The sequence below is a fragment of the Pezoporus occidentalis genome, unplaced genomic scaffold (assembly GCF_034315485.1).
Source record: "Pezoporus occidentalis ecotype Australia unplaced genomic scaffold, CSIRO_AGI_Poc_V1 ctg406, whole genome shotgun sequence".
NCBI lineage: Eukaryota > Metazoa > Chordata > Aves > Psittaciformes > Psittacidae > Pezoporus > Pezoporus occidentalis.
Window position 1 is genome coordinate 110,696 of NW_026915732.1, and position 18,667 is coordinate 129,362.

The 18,667-nt window shown below is 64.0% G+C and overlaps 2 protein-coding genes across 4 annotated transcripts; one reads left to right on the forward strand and one right to left on the reverse strand.

The window, feature by feature from the left end:
- Positions 1-1,476: 1,476 nt before the first annotated feature.
- Positions 1,477-3,286, reverse strand: PSMB4 (proteasome 20S subunit beta 4). Its single transcript, XM_062633872.1, has 7 exons — positions 3,127-3,286; positions 2,823-3,029; positions 2,379-2,525; positions 2,211-2,292; positions 2,009-2,125; positions 1,838-1,926; positions 1,477-1,612 (listed from the first exon to the last, which is right to left on the reverse strand). Exons 1-7 carry the CDS (start codon positions 3,246-3,248, stop codon positions 1,600-1,602), a joined length of 777 nt encoding a protein of 258 aa, XP_062489856.1. The 5' UTR covers positions 3,249-3,286; the 3' UTR covers positions 1,477-1,599.
- A 347-nt stretch (positions 3,287-3,633) lies between these two features.
- CGN (cingulin) lies at positions 3,634-17,300 on the forward strand. 3 transcript variants are annotated; one of them, XM_062633873.1, is made up of 21 exons: positions 3,634-3,736; positions 8,508-9,556; positions 9,726-9,826; positions 10,053-10,122; positions 10,324-10,419; positions 10,698-10,834; positions 11,080-11,221; positions 11,306-11,518; positions 11,733-11,881; positions 12,161-12,302; positions 12,379-12,579; positions 12,803-13,009; positions 13,093-13,350; positions 13,836-14,006; positions 14,101-14,262; positions 14,694-14,783; positions 15,832-15,915; positions 16,142-16,260; positions 16,344-16,452; positions 16,562-16,725; positions 16,801-17,300. In XM_062633873.1, exons 2-21 carry the CDS (start codon positions 8,531-8,533, stop codon positions 16,940-16,942), a joined length of 3,783 nt encoding a protein of 1,260 aa, XP_062489857.1. In that variant the 5' UTR covers positions 3,634-3,736; positions 8,508-8,530; the 3' UTR covers positions 16,943-17,300. The 3 variants fall into 3 exon arrangements, with proteins under 3 accessions (XP_062489857.1, XP_062489859.1, XP_062489858.1); XM_062633875.1 differs by lacking the exon at positions 3,634-3,736 and adding an exon at positions 6,952-6,974; XM_062633874.1 differs by lacking the exon at positions 3,634-3,736 and adding an exon at positions 7,755-8,266.
- Positions 17,301-18,667: the final 1,367 nt, after the last annotated feature.

An 18,667-nucleotide genomic window follows, 5' to 3' on the forward strand; every position in this document is an offset into this window, starting at 1 on the left:
AACCCAAGAGCGCGCTCTGCGGTGACTCCACACAGCGCGGTGGTTCCCCCCCTGCCTTGCTCCAAAGAATCACTGACAAGAGGGTACATGGTGGGAGAGGGAAGTCAAGCCTGGCTTGACCTTCCTGTGCCGTAGATGGGAGTTAAAACCATACGGACCATTAAAGGTTGACCGTTAATTACTCGTAGTTGATAAACCTGCTTTAACCAGTGGCATCAGACACTACGTTCCTTAGAATTAGAAATCCCATTTGATGAAACAAACTGTGACATGCACAAAAAGAAGACATTTGTTTTTATTTTTCACTGCCAGCTTAAATTTTTCTACAATTTGCATGTTTGAGGGTTTTTTAATTGTATGTATTATGGTATAAACGGAAAGCATTTTGACATACAGAATTCAGAAGCACCTGCACCTTTCTGTTTCCATAGAGGTTTTGTGAACCTTCCCCATGACCCAAGGAAAGCAGGAGGCAGCATGTGCAGACCTGTAAATGGTTCATCTTTAAAATGTACATAAGTGGAACATTTAATAAAACCAGGGAAATGGATTTATAAACATGTGTTTTTCTTATGAAGAACTATTTAACTCTTGTGCTATCGTAATGCTTAATATAAAGTGCATCGCGGATCCTCGGCGCGGGCCGGGTCCCTCCGTGCTCGGCACGAGAGGCGGCGCGGGGTCGCTGAGCATGTCCTGAGGAAAGCCAGCGGTGGGTGGTTGGTCATTCGGTGTGTTTACATGTCATTAACACTCGAGGCAGAGCTCTGTCCCATTTTCACTTTGCAGCCCCTGGCCTGCCCCAGCCTCTGCGGTGGGGGCGATGGCACAACCTGCTCTCCCCATGAGGTTTGGTTTTTAAATAAAAGTCTGAGAAATCATTAATAAAATCCTCTCCTGAGTAAGTATTTTTGTTGTTTCTCTCGGGTAGTAGGAGCTGAAGCAGGGACGTTGGCGGAACTGGCATCAACTGCCCCGTCACCCACAAGGGGCACTGGCCTGGAGCTGTGTGGGGACAGCCAGACCCACCTGCAGCAGCAGGCACAGCACGAGCCCTTCTCCTCTCACTGGGGCAAATCTTAACCCTGACTTGTGCATTTAAACTAAGACCCAGCCAGCAAGTCCCAGCCAAGCCCAGAGCTAATCCCAGTCCCACAGGGAAACGCTTCAGTGATCCAAGCCTGCCCCTGGGAAACGTTCCTGAAGCAGACCCATGGTGACAGCGAGTGCTGCCGGCCCAGGGCTCACACATGCACTGGGACTGGGCCCACCAGGTCGGATACGGGCAGAGGATGGTGCCAGAACCTGTCAGGAAACAACAAAAGCCTTTTGCTCTTTTCTGCCCCTCTCCAGCAGAAATAAGGACTCATGGCTGCTGTTAACCATCACCCGTGGAACCAGGAGGCTTTCTGAGGTCAGTAGTTTTGAAGCATCCCCCAGACAGGATCCCAACCATAGCACAGACACAAAGCTTTGTCTTAACAGGTTTATTTCACTTCCAAAACAACCCAGAATCAGAGCTTCAAAAGGAGCATCAGATTTACAGCACATACAAAGGGTGGTAACGTGGACACAGCAGCCTGGCCAGCTCTCCAGGGGTCACTCGATGCCACTGCAAGAAGGGGTTTGTTAAGGGCAGGGTGGCACCAGCTGCACCAACACAATCAGCACTTCTGCTTCCATTGGGCAGTGCCAGTCAGTGCCACAGGTTCTGGGGAAGCACGAAGGCAACAAAGCCTCGGTGCACCCACAAACGCACCCCATTCCCAAGGGACTTACGGGCCCTTATCCCATTCATTTTGTGCCAGCTTCAGACCGATGCTCACGGGCGCATTACCTGACCAGGTGAGCTATGTCCCAGTTGGCTTCCAGGGTCAGGGGTCCTTCCACCTCCACCCCTTTCTCCGTCGCGATAGCTACTTCATACTGAGGACAGGAAACATGGGCAGCGCTCAGGAAAGCCTGAATCCCAAGCCCAAACCCCAGCCCTGCGCGGCCACGCACTCACCCTGTTGAAGGACCGAGCGTCCCTGTAGTACAGAATCTTCATGCAACGCTCAATCAGGTCGCGGGCCTCCTCCTGCGTGAGGCTGGATTTCTTCTCCAGGACTTCCCTCATCAGCGGCTGTGGGGATAAGAGAGTAAAAAACCCCCCGTGCTCAGCAGCTGCCGCCCAGAGCTGGGCTGAGCCAAGCGAGGGCCAACTCTACCTGAGCCAGGTACGCTCCGTAACCCGTCGCAAGCGTGGGGGCTTCGTAGGCGACGCCGAGCATGTCCACGTAACCCAGGAAGCTGATGGGAGAGAGCTGTGAGCGTTGAGGACGGACCCGGCTCCCAGCCAGAGCCCCCGGGGAAGGAGGTGCAGGAGCATCGCTCACCTCTCGCCGTTGTAGAAGCCTCCGATGACAACGGTGTTCCAGAGCGGGTTGATCTTGGACCTCCGGTTGTACATGACTCTTGTCAGCCACGAATGAATGGCTTTCGGGCTGTAGCTGTGCCCGTCTCCCAGCAGCTCCTCATCGATCCTAATTCAGATGGGAATTTCACCCAACTAAAGCCCGGACACAGGCACCCTCCCACAGGCTGCTTTCAACCAGGACCTTACAGGGGGTGAATCAGCCAAAGGCCACGAGGAATCACTCAAACCGGCTCCCCCCGGGGCTCAGCAAGGAGCTGGCGAGGACACTGGTACCAAGGGGACTGCGCAGGGATTCCAGCCCGGTTTTATCCCTGCTCAGGGGACGCGTTTAACCCCGTTTCATCCCTTCGGAAGCCGGGAGGGAAGAGGACCGCGGCCCGCAGCAGTGCCCGGGGCCACTCACACCATCTGGTCGATGACCTGCGCCAGGTACTGGAAGTCGGCGTAGTCCCCCGAGGCTCCCAGCATGGTGGTGTCGTTCACCTTCAGCAGCCGGGAGATGCCGCGGAACCGGGCGAGGGAGCCGTAGGAGCCCATCATGTCGGCGGCGATGATCACCCCCCCGTCGAACTTCGCCCCCAGCACCGACGTGCCCGTCACCATGGGGCTCCTGCAGGCCCAACCATCAGCGCGCCCGCGGGGCCCCGCTTCCGCCCACCGCGGCCGCGCCTCCCGCCCAGCCCAGCCCGCGGAGCCCCCCCGCTCACAGGGTGCCGGTGCGGGGCAGGACGCCCGCGGCGGGGCCGGGCGCGCAGGGGTCGTGCGCTTGCCCCGGGGCCGGGCCCCCGGCCCAGAACGGCGGCGGCATCCGTGCGGTCCCGGCCTCCATCTTGGTGACGGTGCGGCCCGCGCTGCGCACGCGCGGAGGAAGAGTGGCCGCTCCCGGCCGCCGTCGGTTGGGCGGGGTCAGAGCCGGGAGGGAAAGCGGGAGGGCCCGGGCGCCATCTTGTGCGTGGCGGAAGTGTCCCGAGCGCCCTGCTGTCCGCCCCCACAGGGCCTGGCCCCGCTCCCCGCCGCAGGCCCCCGGGTCCCGGCTCCGCGCCCGAAGCACCGGAGCCGCGGGTCCCTCCCGGGGGCGAGCGCGGAAGTCGGGGACCGCGACGGTGCCGCTCCCTCAGCAAGATGGCGGCGCCCTGCCGGCGGCGCCAGGTGACCACGTGATCGCCCTCCTGAGGCGGGGGGGCAGTGGGTGTGTCTGGCTCCACCCCTGGGCGTGGCCTGGCGCGGCGCTGGCCAATGAGCGGGCTCGGGGGCGGGGCCTGGGCCAAGGTAACAGGTTGCGGTGGGCAGCGGCGGGAGCGGCGCCGGCGGCGGGCGGTGAGTGCCGGGTTCGGGGCTGACCGGGTCCTGCCCCACGGCAGCGCCCGACGGGGCCATGGGGCTGCTGACCCGGGGGGGGGCTCTGGGTTATGGGGCAGCGAGGGTCGGTGCTGCCCTTCCCGCGATGTGCCCGGCCCCATGGCAGAGGCTGTGGGGCTGGACCCCGGGGGCTGTTGTCCTTGGCGTTGTCCTGCACGTAAGGGATGGGACTGGAGGTGTTGTGCTTCCTGGGCTGTGCTCTGCCCTATGGTAGAACCTATAGGGGCAGGGCCTGCTGGGAGCTTTCATCTGGGTGAACCTTGCCCTTTAGAAGCTCCTATAGGAGCTGGCACTGTCGGGCCCCTCGTGCTTGGCTTGTGCTCCACCCTATTGCAGTCCCCATAGGGGTGTCACCTGCCCTACAGCATGACCTATAAGGAGCCCTAGGCAGGTGAGGGGCCTGGGTTGTCCTTATTCTACCATCTACCTCCATCAGGGATCTGCTGTCCCCTGTAGCCATGATGGGACCTGCCTTTACCTGGTTGTCCCTTCCATAAGGGATTTGCATTCCCCTTTGGAAGTTGTGTCTGCACAACAAGGCTTGTCCTTCGAGGAGAGGTCCCATAGCATCCCTCCATCGGGCCGCCGGCAACGGCTGCCACTGCTCCTCCTCATTAGTAGAGAGAGAACGAACCTGTGCCTTGTGTGAGGGGCAGGAGGGTGAGTGACATCCTGGGGCCGGGTAAAGCCTCTTGGACCTGGGGGGAGCAGGAAAGCAGCGGCAGCGCAGTGGCTGCTGCGGGCCGGGCTCAGCCCCTCCGTAACGTGGCACCTCCTGAAACTTTAATGCCAGGAGCTGCCCTACTTCGCTGCGCTCCCAGGGCTGTATTTTTAGCAGCCTGTTTAAATAAGACAGAGAAATCCAGGGCTTGGGTGTCGCCCCTGCTGCCATCTGACTGACTCCTTGCCTCTCGAGGTCCTGATGCACCAGGGATCGCTGCCCGCTCCCCATCCTCTGTCCCCTGTTACAGGCTTTTGTTTCAGAGGGTGTCTGCGGCTTGCTCCGCGCTGCTTTTGCTCCCTGACCAGTGGAGTTGGTTTGCAGTTGAGCTGTGTTTCCATCCCCATCCAAGGAGATAAGGTGCCGTTTGCTGATGGAGCCCCCTCGCCCACTGCGTCGTGGCTGTGGTACTTGGAGCATCTTCCCCTCAGCATCTTCTGCCTTCGGGTGGGAGCTGCAGCATCACCTCTGAGGGTTCCGCCCCTCGGGTGGTGGTTTTGGGGTGCCCGAGGGATAGCGGGATGCTGGAGCTGGGTCTGGAACACCCAAGGAGATGGGGATGTGCACAGTGTGGGGTAAAACCAGAGCATCCGAGCCCTGCAGCACAGATCCATGTTATGCTCCTGGGGCTCCTCCCTGCTCCCTGACGGTATTCCCCTGGGAAATACTTATCCTCGTGAGCCTGTGGGTCAAAATAATCCTGGTTTCAAACACAATTTGCCTAGAAACCACTAAACCAATGGGGCTGGTGCAGGGGTGAACACGTTACGGTGTGGCCTGTGCCATGTCGGTGGTCACGGAGCACCGCACTAGGTGTGGTGATGGTTCTGGGTCTGACCCTGGGGCGCTGGGTCCCGCAGGAGGGGACGAGGCTTTTGGTTTCCGAAACCCGGCCCTGGGAGCGGCAGGGAACAGGATTTTCCGGTATCTGGGTTGATGATTAACCCCAGGGCTCTGCCTGCGGCTGGGCTGGGTTGAAGTGCGATGGAATTCGGTTCTTATCAGCTCCGGTGGGAGCCCCAGGGGCCATCCCCTGCAGAGTGACCCTCATCTCCCCCTGGACATCCCTCTTGCAGGCCCCGGCAGCGGCACGGTGCTGACATGAGCCGGTCCCTGTTGCATGATACCGGTGCCCTGGTTTCGGGTTCCCCCGGCCCGGACGCGGCTCACGTGCTTGGCCAAGGACTTATCGGGGTTTCGGGCTCCGGGGTTTGCAGGGGAGCAGGAACAGCCGGTCCGTGCCGGTGATGGGCAGGGGACAGGAACGGGTGCGCTGCCTGCACCGGAGATCAGCCCCGGACTTTGGCCAGGGCTGAGCAAGCAGCGCTGCGATGGGGCAGAGCTATGGGGAAACCGAACTGAGCTGTGCCATGAGCCAAAACCAGCGCGGCTGATGGAGGAGATGGGTCTGCCCCGGCGGCTGTTCCCCCGGTTGAGGCGCTGGCAGGGAGCGGAGCCCCGCTCAGCGTAGGAGCGCTTCCAGCACCGCCTGCTCATTGCAAAACAACTTTCTGGGTTAACGTCGGCGGCACAAAGGGCTCATTGTACCGCGGCCCCGGGCGAGCGGAGCTGGCCGCCGGCCACCGCGGCACCGCCGGCCCGCACTGCGATGCTGGAGCTGCGTGAACACCACAGAGCCCCCTCCTGCGGGTCAGGTCTCTGCCGGCCCTGCTCCTACCTTGGCTGGGTGCGGGACCCCCGCGGCTCGGTGCTGCTGTCACTGCCAGCCCGAGCCAGGGCAGGGGAAGGTGCGTTTGAGCGTGGTACAAGCCCTGGGGACAATAACCAGCCTATTCTTAGCCCTGGCTCTCCATCCTGCCTGCTTCCAGGCTCCTTCCCTGTGGTTTCCAGTGAAACCCCCTCCTGGGGCTGTGTTTCCAGCCTGGGGCTGGGTGTTGCTCTCCCACACAGGAATGTGATCTGGCTTCAGCCTTTTATCTGCAAGCTGGAGCCCTTCCAGAAGGAGGGAGGCATTCCTGGCTGCTGACCAGCCGGGCCTGGCTCACCTGCCTCCTCCCAGCTCCCCAAATGCTGCCAGAGCTCCCCAAAGCCAGGAGCGGAGCCGCACCTCGAGCCGGTGCAAATCCTGTTCTCCGTGGGCCGGGCTGTGCCAGTTGGGTTTGAGCCCAGCGACGTCCCCGGCCGCATCCGGCGCTGTGGTTCCTCGCCACCTGCTTCCCGGCCGTGCCAGGGCGGGCGCTGGGGCTGAGCCGTGTCCTGTGCCGGCGGTGGCGATGCGATGCTGCGCTGTTGCTGTGATGCTGTCACGGTGCCGTGGTGCTGCGCCACCCCGCACCACCCATCCAAAGGTCTTGTCCAGGCGGGTGCTGCGCCCAGGGCTCCCGGTTCCCACCCCGATAGCGGCGGGGCTGAGCCCTCTCTCTCATCACCCGCTGCACTTTGGACACAGCAGCCGTGGAACGTTCCGAATCCTGCTGCCGAAACCCGTGCCCTCTGCTCAGTTCCCTCCTGCAGGTTGGTGCTGTCCTGCTCCTCCCAGACCCCCATCCCCACGCTCGGAGGGGACAGCACTGATGGGATTTGCCTCAGGGGCTCTCGCTGCAGGATCAGGGGGTGTTTAGAGGCTGGTGTCTGAGGCTGATCTCGTTAGCACTGGGCAGGGATAATGAACTCACAGAGCGGGCTCTTCTCCGGTCCCCTGCGCTCTCTCCTGGGCTCCGTTGCCTCTGAAGTGAGGAGCTGGTCCCTGCCTGCGCTGCCCTCGCTGCCGGCTCTGGGGAGGGATGCAGGAGACCCCGAGGTGACCCTGGCAAATGGAGGAGCCGCAGGGGCTGCCCCTGCCGAGCTTGGCCGGGGCGCGGGAGCAGACGGCGGCGGTGGGGAGCTGGCGGGGCCGGGGAAGCAAATGCTCGTCCTTCCTGCACAGCACCCGCTGCTGCTCCGGACCCGGCATCCCCAGTGCCTCTTGTCCCCCAAGCAGGAAGCTGCGTCCCACGGCACTGGGGCTCCGGCTTCTTCCCTGGGGTGGGCACGAGGGATGTGGGTGGGCTCATGGCCGATGTCAGAGAGCCAAGGTGCGCCTGGCATCCTGCTGCACCATCCGCATTCGAGCTCCATCCCTGCCTGCTTCCCGCTGTGGGCTGGGGCAGCTTTTGGGGACGATGTGTGGAGCTGAGCTGGAAGCCGGGCGCTTTGGGTTTGTTTCGGTGTTTCTCTCCAAGTGCAGGATGTGTTTAAGCATCTCCCCGCCTGCCTCGGGGTCACTTCGTGTCCCGGGGTCCCCCTAGGACACCCTCCTGGGTGCAAGCTGAGAGCTCAGTACCTCGTGTTGCTCCCAGCATCCAGTTTATTTACAGCAGAGAAAGGAGCTGCTGCTGCTCCTGCTGCTCGGGGCGATGCTGCGGAGTTTAGGGGCTGATCTGGGGCTTTTCCATCATTTAACCCCTCCCAGGTGCCTATAGAGGAGCTCATCCCCCCCGCATCCTCTGCTCCTGCCGGTCTCCTGCTGGTCAGCATCGCCCTGGGAGCTGCCGGGGCCGAGGGGGAGGGTTACATCACGCTGTTCCCAATATGTCACTGCTCATATCTGTCCCCTCCCCACGGGACCGGGTGGCTGCCCCGGCCGCAGGCGCTGGGGTGATGCTGAGGGACGCCCGAGCTCCGGCTGCAGCGCGGCTGCGGCGTTCCGCAGGGGCTGGGAAGCAGCGGGAGCCGAGCCCGGCTGCGGAGCCCGGCTGGGATCACTGCCTGCGATCGCTGCCTGCCCTCTGCATCCCCGGGGTCCTGCGGGCGAGCAGCAGCGCGTGGTGAGGGTCCGGCCGCCGATGCTGCGTGTGGGGAGGGGGGTTTTGCTCTCCCTGCCCTCCCCAGCGTCCCCCCCCCGCGAGCGGCTGGCACAGCAAACCTTGTCCCCATCCTGTCCTGGGGACGCTGCAGCGCTGGCACCGGTGTCCTCTGGCACTCGTCCTCATGGGAAAGCGCTGCCAGACACTCGCTGGGCACCGTCTTGGATCCGAGGATAACACTGTCCCCTCTCTCCCCTCCCAGGACCGCGGTGCTGAGCCCTGGGGATGGAGCGGCCGGCGGGTGCGGCAACGGCAGAGAAGCAGAGCCCGGTGGACTACGGCGTCCAGATCCGCTTCATTAACGACCTGCAGGAGCCCCGGAGACCCCCGAAGGCACGAGCAAAGCCCGGCTCCTACGGGGTGGCCGTGAGGGTGCAGGGCATCGCCGGGCAGCCCTTCGTGGTCCTCAACAGCGGCGAGAAGGGCAGCGACTCCTTCGGGGTGCAGATCAAGAGCGACGGCTCCTACCCGGCCCCCGCCGCCGGCCCCTGGCCCTCCGGCTCCATCAGCTCCGACTCGGACCTGCCGGAGAACCCCTATGGCGGGCGGCAGCCGCGGCACGGCTCCTCCTACAGCACCTCGGATGAGGAGCCGAGCGGCGCCCCGGCCCCCCGGCAGGAGCCCAAACCTCTGCCGGGCAAGCGGCTGCCCCGGGAGGAGCTGCGGAGGACCCAGTCCCACGGGGATCTGCTCCTGGCCGCTGCGGATGAGCCCTCCGGTGCCGGCGCTCCCCGCAGCAGCGGCCCCCGGCAGCACTGGGCTCTGGCCGGCGGCAAGAGCAGCAGCTTGTTGAACATCTCACCGGAGCGGAGCAAAGCCCCCGGCTCGAGGGCTGTGGCCAAGGACCCGTCCTCAGACACGGAGGTTGCGGTGGCCGCCGGCAGCAGCGATGTGGACACCAAACCCCTCTCCTCGGTGGATTCGCTCATCAGCAAATTCGACGGGAAGGGGCAGCAGCAGCGAGGGCGCGCAGCCAGGAGGGGCCGGGTGCCCTCGGAGGAGAGGAAGCGCTCGCAGAGCCTGGACAGCCGCATCTCGCACCGCGATGTGCTGGATGCCAGGGAGCTGAGCAGCGCCCAGCGCCAGGCCGGTAGCGCTCGCCCGCAGCCCTCGGCGCCCACCGGCAGCCTGAGGCGCCCGAGCGGAGCCGCGGGGATGGAGGATGCAGGGGTGAGGATCCAGCGGGTGAACCGGGGCTCGGAGGAGCCGGCGGCTGAGCGGCTGCAGAGCAAAGCCCAGGCAGAGCTGCAGGTACCGGGGGGCTGGATCCTGCTTGGACCGCAGGGTAGCAAGCTCCTTAACTGAGGGGACACCAGCACCAGGGCGAGCACCAGCATCCTCCGGAGCAGCAGGACCTAGGGTGCTGTGGGGGGGAAGTCGTGTCCTGGCCAGAGCTGAGCCTTTTCATCCCTCACGGCAGCTCAAATCCACCCCAGACCTGCTGAGGGACCAGCGGGAGGTCGCCCAGCCCGGCAGCAGCGAGTACCCCAAGGAGCTCATCTACAGCATCCTGAAGGAGGGGTGAGCCCCCGAAGCCCAGCCGGGTGCCCCCATTGCTCCGTGCCCCTTTTCCAAAGCCGCAGTGAGCTGCGGCTGGGATGCTGGGGGGTGCTTTGGGAGCTGGATGCCGCCGCAGCCAGTTGGTGCTCAGGATTCTGGGGCAGCGCTGGAGATGTCCCCTGGCTCGGGAGTCTCCCTGCTCCATCCTCCCTTCCACAAACTCTTCCCCCCACTCTGACACGCACAGGAGCAGTGAGAGTGAGATCTCCCTCAAGAGGAAAACTACCCGGCTGCTTGAGAAGATGCAGGAGCTGGCGGTGAGTGGGGACCGTTCCTGTGCTGCTCCCTGCTCACAGGGGAGACCAGTACCCAAACCCGACCGGGGTCTCCCACCCTCCTGGGGCTGCATCCCAATGTGCCGGGGACAGGACCCGGCAGGAGGTGGTTGGGGACCGAGCAGTGGACCCAAACCCACTGAGTGAGCCCGGGGGGTGTGTGTGGGGGGGGTGTCTCTCCAGGCACCTGCAAAGGACGAGGCGTGTTCCCAGCCCCTGCACAGAGACTTGGCCAGGAAGGTGGAGGAGCTGCAGGAGAAGCTCGATGAGGAAACCAAGGTGAAACCAGGCAGAAGGTTGGGAGGCCTGGGGGGGACACGGGGTTGCAGCTTGCATCCTGGCAGGGGGGAATGCGATGAGTCCTTGCTCCAAGCCCCTTTCGCTTGGGCTTTGATGCCCAAGGGAGACCAAAACTCCTCCTGATCTGATTTAGACCCCACTGAGGTGTCTCAGGGTGCTGGGAGAGATGGTGAGGAGGGGAGGGGGACAGGGAGAGTCGCTGCAGTCCCTGCCCCGGGGGTGAGGGGGGCACATAACCGATGTCCTCCCTCCTGCAGCTCCGCCAGAAGCTGGAGCTGCCCCGGGAGCCGGCGCGGGGCGGTCCCGCTCGGGCGCAGGAGGCTGAAGGGGAGATCCAGCGCCTGCGGGCGGCCCTGGAGCAGAGAAACCAGGAGCTGCAGAGGAGTTTGCAAGAGTAAGAGCGGCGTCCGCAGCGCCCCAGGGCTGGGGACACGCAAGGGTGTGGGGATGCGGGTGGAGGGTGGGGAGGTTTGGAGATGCAGAGGGGCTGGGGGAGCGCAGGGCTGCTACCACTGCTGTCCCCGTCCCCTTTGACACGCTGGGACAAGCTCACGGGCGGGTGCTGCAGCCCTTTGGGGGCCGGTCTCAAGGGGAGAGCGGTTCCCTGCCGGGCTGTGAAGGGCCTGCGCTGCCCTCCAGGCTCAGCGAGGTGAAAACAGCCAAGGAGCAGGCGGAGGCTCAGCTGGGCGACTGCGAGGAGCGGCTGCTGGCCACGACCCGGGAGCTCGACCGCTTGCGCAAGGGCTCCGGCGCGGCCCCAGCCACCGAAGCCCTGTACAAGGTAACTGCGATGGCTGCGCTGGGGTGTGAGCATCCCCCTGTGCCGCTTCGCTGCCTTCACCAACCCCGCTGTCACCTTAACCAGGAGCTGCTGGAGACCAGGGAGGAGCTGGAGGAGGCCCTGAGCTCCAGGCAGCGGCAGGAGGAGCAGCTGCGGCTGCGGGAGCGGGAGCTGACGGCGCTGAAGGGAGCCCTCAAGGAGGAGGTGGCCAGTCACGACAAGGAGCTGGACCGCATCCGGCAGCAGTACCAGAGCGACATGGACCAGCTGCGGCGCAGCATGGAGGACATCTCACAGGTCCACGGGGACAGGGACTTGGCTGGGAGCTGGTGACTTTGAACGCCCCTTTTAAATGGTCCTGCTCTGGAAATGGGATTTGTGTCCTGCCCCAAATGCACCCCAATTGGAGCATCGCTCTGCCCCAGCTCTCGCATCTCATGCCCCCAGCACCATTGGAGCATCCCATGAGGATGCCGCTCTGAGGGTGAGCGTGCTCAATGCTTCAATCCAGGATCAAGCCAACCTGGAGTCTGAGAGGCAGAAGATCAACACCGTGGTGAGGAACCTGCAGCGGGAGCTGGAGGAGAGCACAGAGGAGACAGGGCACTGGCGGGACATGTTCCAGAAGAACAAGGACGAGCTCCGCAGCACCAAGCAGGAGTAAGTGCTGAGGCTGTGGCTGCTGGAGGAGTGAGCAGCTTTTGGGGAGGTCCAGCCACTCACCACCATCAGGATCATTGCTTCAGACCCCATGAAAATGGGTTGGGAGCTGGGATGGGGCTGGTTCTCCTCCTCCTCCCTGAGCGTGTGGGGGGAGAAAGGTGATGTCCAAGCCAGGTGCTGCTCTCCAGGCATGCTGGGACCTGGGAAGAGGGGTGTGGGACAGGAGGGCACAGGGCTGGGTTTGGGTGGCTATGGCCTCCTCCTGCCCCTCTCCAGGCTGCTGCAGGTGAAGCTGGAGCGCGAGGAGTTTGAGGAGGAGCTGCGGGAGCTGCGGGAGCGCTTGGCGGCCGCCCGGGAGGACGTGGAGCAGGCGCGGAGCGGCGCGGTGGATCCCAGTGCGCTGGAGGCGCTCCGGAAGGTGGGTGCCGAGCGGGGAGGCACCAGGGCCTGCACCCAGCGCCAATGGCCCTGGTTGCCCATCTCCTCTGTCCCAGGAGCTGCGGCAGGCGCGGGAGGCGCAGCGGGAGCTGACGGCAGAGAAGCAGAGCCAGGAGGAGCTCCTGCGGCAGCGGGAGCAGGAGCTGGCGGCGCTGAAGGGCACCATGCGGGAGGAGGCCAGCAGCCGCGATGGGGAGCTGGAGCAGTACCGCAGAGACCTGCGGCATCTCCAGGAGGAGCGGGATGAGGCCGCCAAGGTGAGTGCTGGGGAAAGGGCTTTGTGCCCACCCAACCATGAGCCAAGGGGTGATCGTGGCTGTGGGATGCTCCCTGCACCTTCCTGCAAGCCATGGCAATCCCACAGCCCCCGATCCGCGCACTGCCGGCTCCTTCCAATGGAAGTGAACCCAAACCAGCCCCTAAGACCCCCTGGCTGAACACCTGGCCCCTGGTCCACCCCACACCGTGGCTGCGTTGCAGGCAAAGGCATCCCTGGAGAGCACACAGGAGGAGTTGGAGCAGGCAAGGAAGACGGTGGAGTCAACCCTGCGGGAGGTGCAGGAGCAGAACGATGACCTGAGGAGGAAGGTCCTGGGGATGGAGTCGCAGCTGAAGGAGTATGAACGCATGGGCGAGAGCTGGGAGGGCTCCCAGACACGGCTCAAGGAGAAGGTCACCAAACTGGAGGTACTGGGGCTGCAGCCATGCCTGAGCTGCCCCACGCCGTTCCCGTGCCACGGGAAGGAGCTTGAAGAGCTCGCTTCTCGCAGGCAGAGCGCAGGCAGATGGAGGATTCCCTGGGCGAAGCCACGGAGCGGGAGCAGGAGCTGCTGCTGGCCAAGCGCTCGCTGGAGACCCGCCTGGAGGAGGCACAGCGGAGCCTGGCCCGGCTGGCGCAGGAGCACCAGGAGCTGAGCGCATCCTACCAGGACGAGCAGCGGCAGAAGGAGCAGCTCAAGCGCGCCAAGAGCGAGCTGGAGGAGCAGAAGCGTCTGCTCGACCGCACCACGGAGAAGCTGAACAAAGAGGTTGGTGCCTCCGGGGCTGCTCACACCCCCAGGACCCCTGTTCCATGGGGCATCGTGTGCCGTGACACCCAGCCCCTGTGGGTCAGGGCTCTGAGATGCCCCTGCTCGGTTAGGAGAGCGATTCAGGACTTTGGGCATGGATCTGGTTTCCCCATGGAGCCAGTTAGGATCAGTCCTTCCCAGATGTCCCAGGAGGCTCCATAAAACCACACTGTCCTCAGGGATCAGCATCCCCTGGTGTCCCAGGGCCCTGTTGTCTCCTGCTCCTTCCCAAGCAGCTTCTGCAAAAGGCTGGTGCCTGCTGAGAGCCTGGGGTCCTTTGATCTGCTCTGCAGGGCTTGCACCCCTTACCATGAGCCTATGGGGCAGAAATGTCCCCCCCAGCCCCATGCCCGCAGGGATCTTCCCCCACCTCAAGTCCCGTCAGCTCAGGCTGGGGGCAGAGGCTGGTCCCCAGCTCCTGAGCTGTCCGCGCTCCGCCGCAGCTGGAGCAGATGACGGTGGAGTCGCAGAGCTCGCTGAGTGTGCTCAAGTCACAGCTGGAGGACTTCAAGGAGAAGTCACGGAAGGAGATCACTGACTCCCAAAAACAAGCCAAGGATCGGGGCGCCGAGGTGGAGAAGATGCAGTTCAGCATAGGGCGGCTGCAGGACGAGGTATGGGCGAGGGCTGGTGCGTTGTGAGCCCCCCGCACCATCCTCTCCATCCCTCGGTGGGGACACCTCAGATGGGGGCACCTCTTCCCCACAGGTTGCCCGGCTGAAGCAGGCGCTGCAGGACAGCCAGGCCGAGCGGGAGAGCGTGGTGCTGGACAAGGAGGTGCTGCTCCAGCGCCTGCACAACCTCGAGCAGGAGATGGAGTCCAAGAGGCGCTCGCAGGACGATCGCTCGCGGCACGTCAAGGCGCTGGAGGTGTGGGGAGCAGCGCTCAGCGGCTCCCCCCGGGGCTGCAGTGCTCAGCGCTGACAGCAGTGGGCAGAGCTGGCCCAGGCATCCCTGGGCCGCTGCAGGGCTTGGTCCGTAGCCGGCAGCGCTCGTAGCGATGTTTGGGCTCTGTCCGGCGCTTCCCTGCGGCTCCGCTCACCGCAGGAGGTTGTTTTGTGGGTAGTTCCCCCGCAGCGGGGTGATGGGTGCGCAGGGGTCCGCACAGCATCAAGCTGCCGTGTCTAATGTCCCGTTACCCTGCCGCCAGGGCTGTGTTGGAGCCCCCCGGGCCGGTTGGGTTCTGTTGGACTGGAAGTGTTGTGGGAGCAAAGCCCCATTCCTCCAGCATTCCCAGCGCTGGCCTGAGCCCGCAGGGCCCCTGAGGCCCCACTGATTCCTCTGCTCCCATCTCCTGGCAGGAAAAGTCCAAGCGCCTGGAGGTGGAGCTGGACGAGGAGCGGAGCACAGTGGAGCTGCTGACAGAGAGGGTCAACCGGAGCAGAGACCAGGTAGGGCAGACGGTGCCGCCCCGATCCCGGCTGGGGCAGTGCCAGAGCCGCTGGCACAACAGCACCGGCTACAAGTGGTCACCGGAGTTAAACCCCCATTAATGAGTCATTAGCAAGGAGCCTGTCCCCGAGCACAACCGAGGTGACGGTGGCAGACAAGCTGGTTCGGGTGTGAGCGGAAATGACAGGAGCTTGGCACAAGGCAGCGGTGCCCAGAGCGGGGCGGGAGGCTCTGTTGGTGCAGGAAGCTCAGAGGCTGCCTCCCTCTTAACCCCCGTGCCTATTGCCCTCAAAGCCGGAGCCCGTGCTGGAGCTCTGAGGGGCACCGGGATTTGCCTGGATCCCAGAACCTGCGCTTCCAGTCTGTCCCCCTCCTGTCCCACAGTGCCTGGGGCTGGGAGGGGATTCCCACCCCCCACACTATGGCAAGCTGGGAAAGGGGTGGGTTTCCCATTTTTTCCATCTGAAAGAGGGGCACATCCCAGGGGAGACTTCCTGTGAGTCTTGGATGTGTCTGAAGCGCATGAGCTGTGGAGCCAGGGATGATGTGCATGAAACCGCTGCTGGGGTCATGCTTGCAATGGCTCTTGGGGCTGCTCGAATAACACTCGAGCCGGTTTCCATATGAACTCCCCTTCCCTTCGCTTTGGAACAACGCACCAAGCTGCGTGTTCCACCTTGGTCAACCCAGGAGAGGCCCCTGGGGCTGTTCTGGTTTTGCTGCACCAGTGGATCCAACCCATTCCTGCCCCCGCAGGGCTGGGAGCGCAGCCGGGTCCCTGCATCCCAGTCCAACCAGTTTAAACCCTCCAGCAGAACATCCCAGCCCTCGTCCCGGGCCGGTCGCCAGAGCGGTGGTAACTAATTTAGGAAGGAACCAAAATCCACTCGCTGCGGGTTCTGGTGATGCCGATCGCGGCTGCGTGCGTGGGAATGGGTGCGATGAGTCCACCCGTGCTCTGCGGCGCTGCTGGCATTGGGGAGGGGGGAATTGCAGTGGTCTCGAAGGATGCAGCAGAACCAACCTGTGCCCTGTCCTTGTCCCCAGATGGAGCAGCTGCGGGCAGAGCTGCTCCAGGAGCGCTCCAGCCGCCAGGACCTGGAGTGTGACAAGGTCTCGCTGGAGAGGCAGGTACGGCTGAGACACAGGGGCCACGGGACAGCAGAGGGATGATGCAGGGCAAAGCGCCTCCATCCATCCCTGCTCCTCCCTAGAGCGTCTCTGAGAAAGGGGCTGTGCTCCCAAGGAGCTTTTCCTGCTGTTTTCCCTGTACCTTGCTCTGGATACAGCCCACCCCATCCTCCCTGGTCCCATCATTCCCTGATGGGGACGGCTCTGGGGGGGGTTTCTCCTGTAGAACAAGGAGCTGAAGAGCCGCCTGGCCAGCTCGGAGGGGTTGCAGAAGCCCAGCAGCAACATCTCACATTTGGAGGCGCAGGTGGAGGAGCTGCAGGACAAGCTGCAGGCGGAGGAGAGGTACTGGCCATGGAGACCTCAGCCTCGGGGGGGGGGTTCCTTGCCGTCCCTGGGTGCCCTCCCCACCCACTGCCTCCCCGCAGGGAGAAGAGCATCCTGTTGTCCTCCAACCGCAAGCTGGAGAGGAAGGTGAAGGAGCTGACCATCCAGATCGATGATGAGCGGCAGAACGTCAGCAACCAGAAGGACCAGGTGAGTGGCGGATGGGAGACCTCGGCTGCCCCTTGTCTTCAGGACCCCCCTTGGGTGCTTGCCCTGCACCAGCCATCCTCATCCCATGGGAATTGCCCTTTCCATGCAGCTGAGCCTGCGGGTGAAGGCCCTGAAGCGTCAAGTAGATGAGGCAGAGGAGGAGATTGAGCGGCTGGAGGGCGCCCGCAAGAAGGCGCAGCGGGAGCTGGAGGAGCAGCATGAGCTCAACGAGCAGCTCCAGAACCGCATCAAGGCGCTGGAGAAGGAGGCTTGGTAGGGGCCGTGGTGCTGGAGGGGGGTCCCAGCCCTGTCCCCAGGCTGGGGCTCAGCTCTTTTCTCCATCCCCAGGCGCAAAGCCACCCGCTCGGCCGCTGATTCCTCGCTGCAAGACGATCAGCTCAGCTCGGACGAGGAGTTCGACAGCGCCTACGGGCCCTCCTCCATCACCTCGCTGCTCAATGAGGCCAACCTCCAGACCAGCTCCTGCTGATGCCACCAGCGCTCCCACAGCCTGGAGCCCCAGAGCTGGGCAATGGAGTGGCCAAGGATGCTGCTGCTCCATGCAGAAACTCTTCTAGCACCAATGACAGGAAGGCAAAGCGGTGGCTGGGGAGTCCCCCCGGTCACTCTCTTGCCTCTTCATCTTCATACGGGTCTCAGGGTGCATTTGCACTGTGGCTTTTTGTCAGTGGGGAGCTGCTCCCCATAGCTGGGGTGCCCCTCAGTGCCTGGGTCCGGCCAGGGGGCTGCTGAGGGCATCCTGGGTTGTTTTTATAGGCAATTGCCCCTCATCCCCCGCTGCCTTTTCCCTCCCCACCTGGGGTTTTAAATAAAACCGCGTGGTTGAAGGCCTGTGGCTCATCACCCATCAGGGCTGGGGCACGGCGCAGGCTGCGGCACACGGGGCTCTGTGCCACCGGGGCCCTGCCCGGCTCGGGGCATGCAGCTCCTTCCCCGCTCCGCTGGATCTGGCCTAGAGATAAATCCTCGTTATCGCTAATTACAACGGATGGGAGTCCTGCCAACTGCTAATTAGTGCCATTGCCGTGATTGGCAGGTGGTTACCGCAGTTCCCCTCCGTGACCTCGAGCTGGCTCCATCCTGAGCCAGCGCCGGGCTGGGCTGGGGCCAGGGCTCCCGCCCGCCTCATTGCTGCTGCCTGAGTTTCCCCACCTGCACCCCGGTGATGTTTCACCGGGATGGAGCTGGCAGGGCCACGTGCGGTGGTGACACCAGGGACACCCTCGTCCCCTCTCGGCCCCTGTCTCTGCATCACCACCGCCCAGGGCCGTGCCCAGCGCTGGGCTCCGCGCCCACGGCGTCCCCGCTGCGGCTAAGCCGGGCCGGCACAACCGGTTCTGCCCTCGGCTCCTCCCGGACACGTGTGTTGGAGCCCAGGTCAACCGCGGTCCCCACCCTGTGCCTCAGTGTCCCCAGGGATGGGGCTCCTGGGCCCTGGCTCCCCCCCTTCCCCGGGGCACTGCAGTGGGGAGGGGGCTGCAGGTGCCCAAGGGGAGGTGCCGGCTCCCATGGCTGAGTGTGACCCACATCGACTGCTGCTGGTTCTGCCCCCAGCCCCAAGGCAGTGACCCTCTCAGCCTGCGGTGCCTCCCGCTGCCCCAGCCCTCCGGACAAGGTGTCTGCACCCCGGAGCTGCAGCGTGGCCCCAGCTCGGCCCCGGTGACCGCGCAAGGGCTGGGGCTGGCGGTGAACTTGAGGCCGGCTGAGCTCATCACACTGCTATGTGGCAATTAGTGCCCGCAGAGGCGGCCGCCAGCACGCCCAGGCTGCCCGCCCTGGCACAGGGGCACCGGCACAGGCAAGGGGTCACAGCACCTACCGGGCCTGACCGCGGTGTGCGGCTGGGTGGCATCACCCCCATACCTCCTGCTGGCACCTCCCTCAAGCAAAGGGGAAGCAAATCCTGGCACAGTTTCGGGCACCACAGCACAGGTGGGCACAGCTCGGCGCAGCATCCCACCGCTTGGCACTGCCGGGCACGCACCGGCTTGGGTTTGGCAGAGCCCGGCTGGGGCTTGGCAGGGCTTGATGTGGCTTTGGGTTGCCTTTGGGATGGCTTTGGCACAGCTTTGGCTTGGCTTTGGGTTGCCTTGGGGATGGTTTTGGCACAGCTTTGGTTGCCTTTGGCCCGGCTCACGGTGCCCGGTCACGGTCCGGGGATGGTCCCAGGGCGAGGGGGCGTGGCCAAGGCATC

What these genes read in the sequence shown, in the direction of transcription:
- CGN (XM_062633873.1), top strand. Translation starts at nt 8,531, where the DNA reads ATGGAGCGGCCGGCGGGTGCGGCAACGGCAGAGAAGCAGAGCCCGGTG. An exon ending in GCATGGAGGACATCTCACAG is followed by an intron (nt 11,519 to 11,732) that starts GTCCACGGGGAC and finishes GCTTCAATCCAG; the next exon opens with GATCAAGCCAACCTGGAGTC. An exon ending in CGCTGGAGGCGCTCCGGAAG is followed by an intron (nt 12,303 to 12,378) that starts GTGGGTGCCGAG and finishes CCTCTGTCCCAG; the next exon opens with GAGCTGCGGCAGGCGCGGGA.
- PSMB4 (XM_062633872.1), bottom strand. Translation starts at nt 3,248, where the DNA reads ATGGAGGCCGGGACCGCACGGATGCCGCCGCCGTTCTGGGCCGGGGGC. An exon ending in GGCTTCTACAACGGCGAGAG is followed by an intron (nt 2,293 to 2,378) that starts GTGAGCGATGCT and finishes CTCTCCCATCAG; the next exon opens with CTTCCTGGGTTACGTGGACA. An exon ending in ACGCTCGGTCCTTCAACAGG is followed by an intron (nt 1,927 to 2,008) that starts GTGAGTGCGTGG and finishes TCCTGTCCTCAG; the next exon opens with TATGAAGTAGCTATCGCGAC.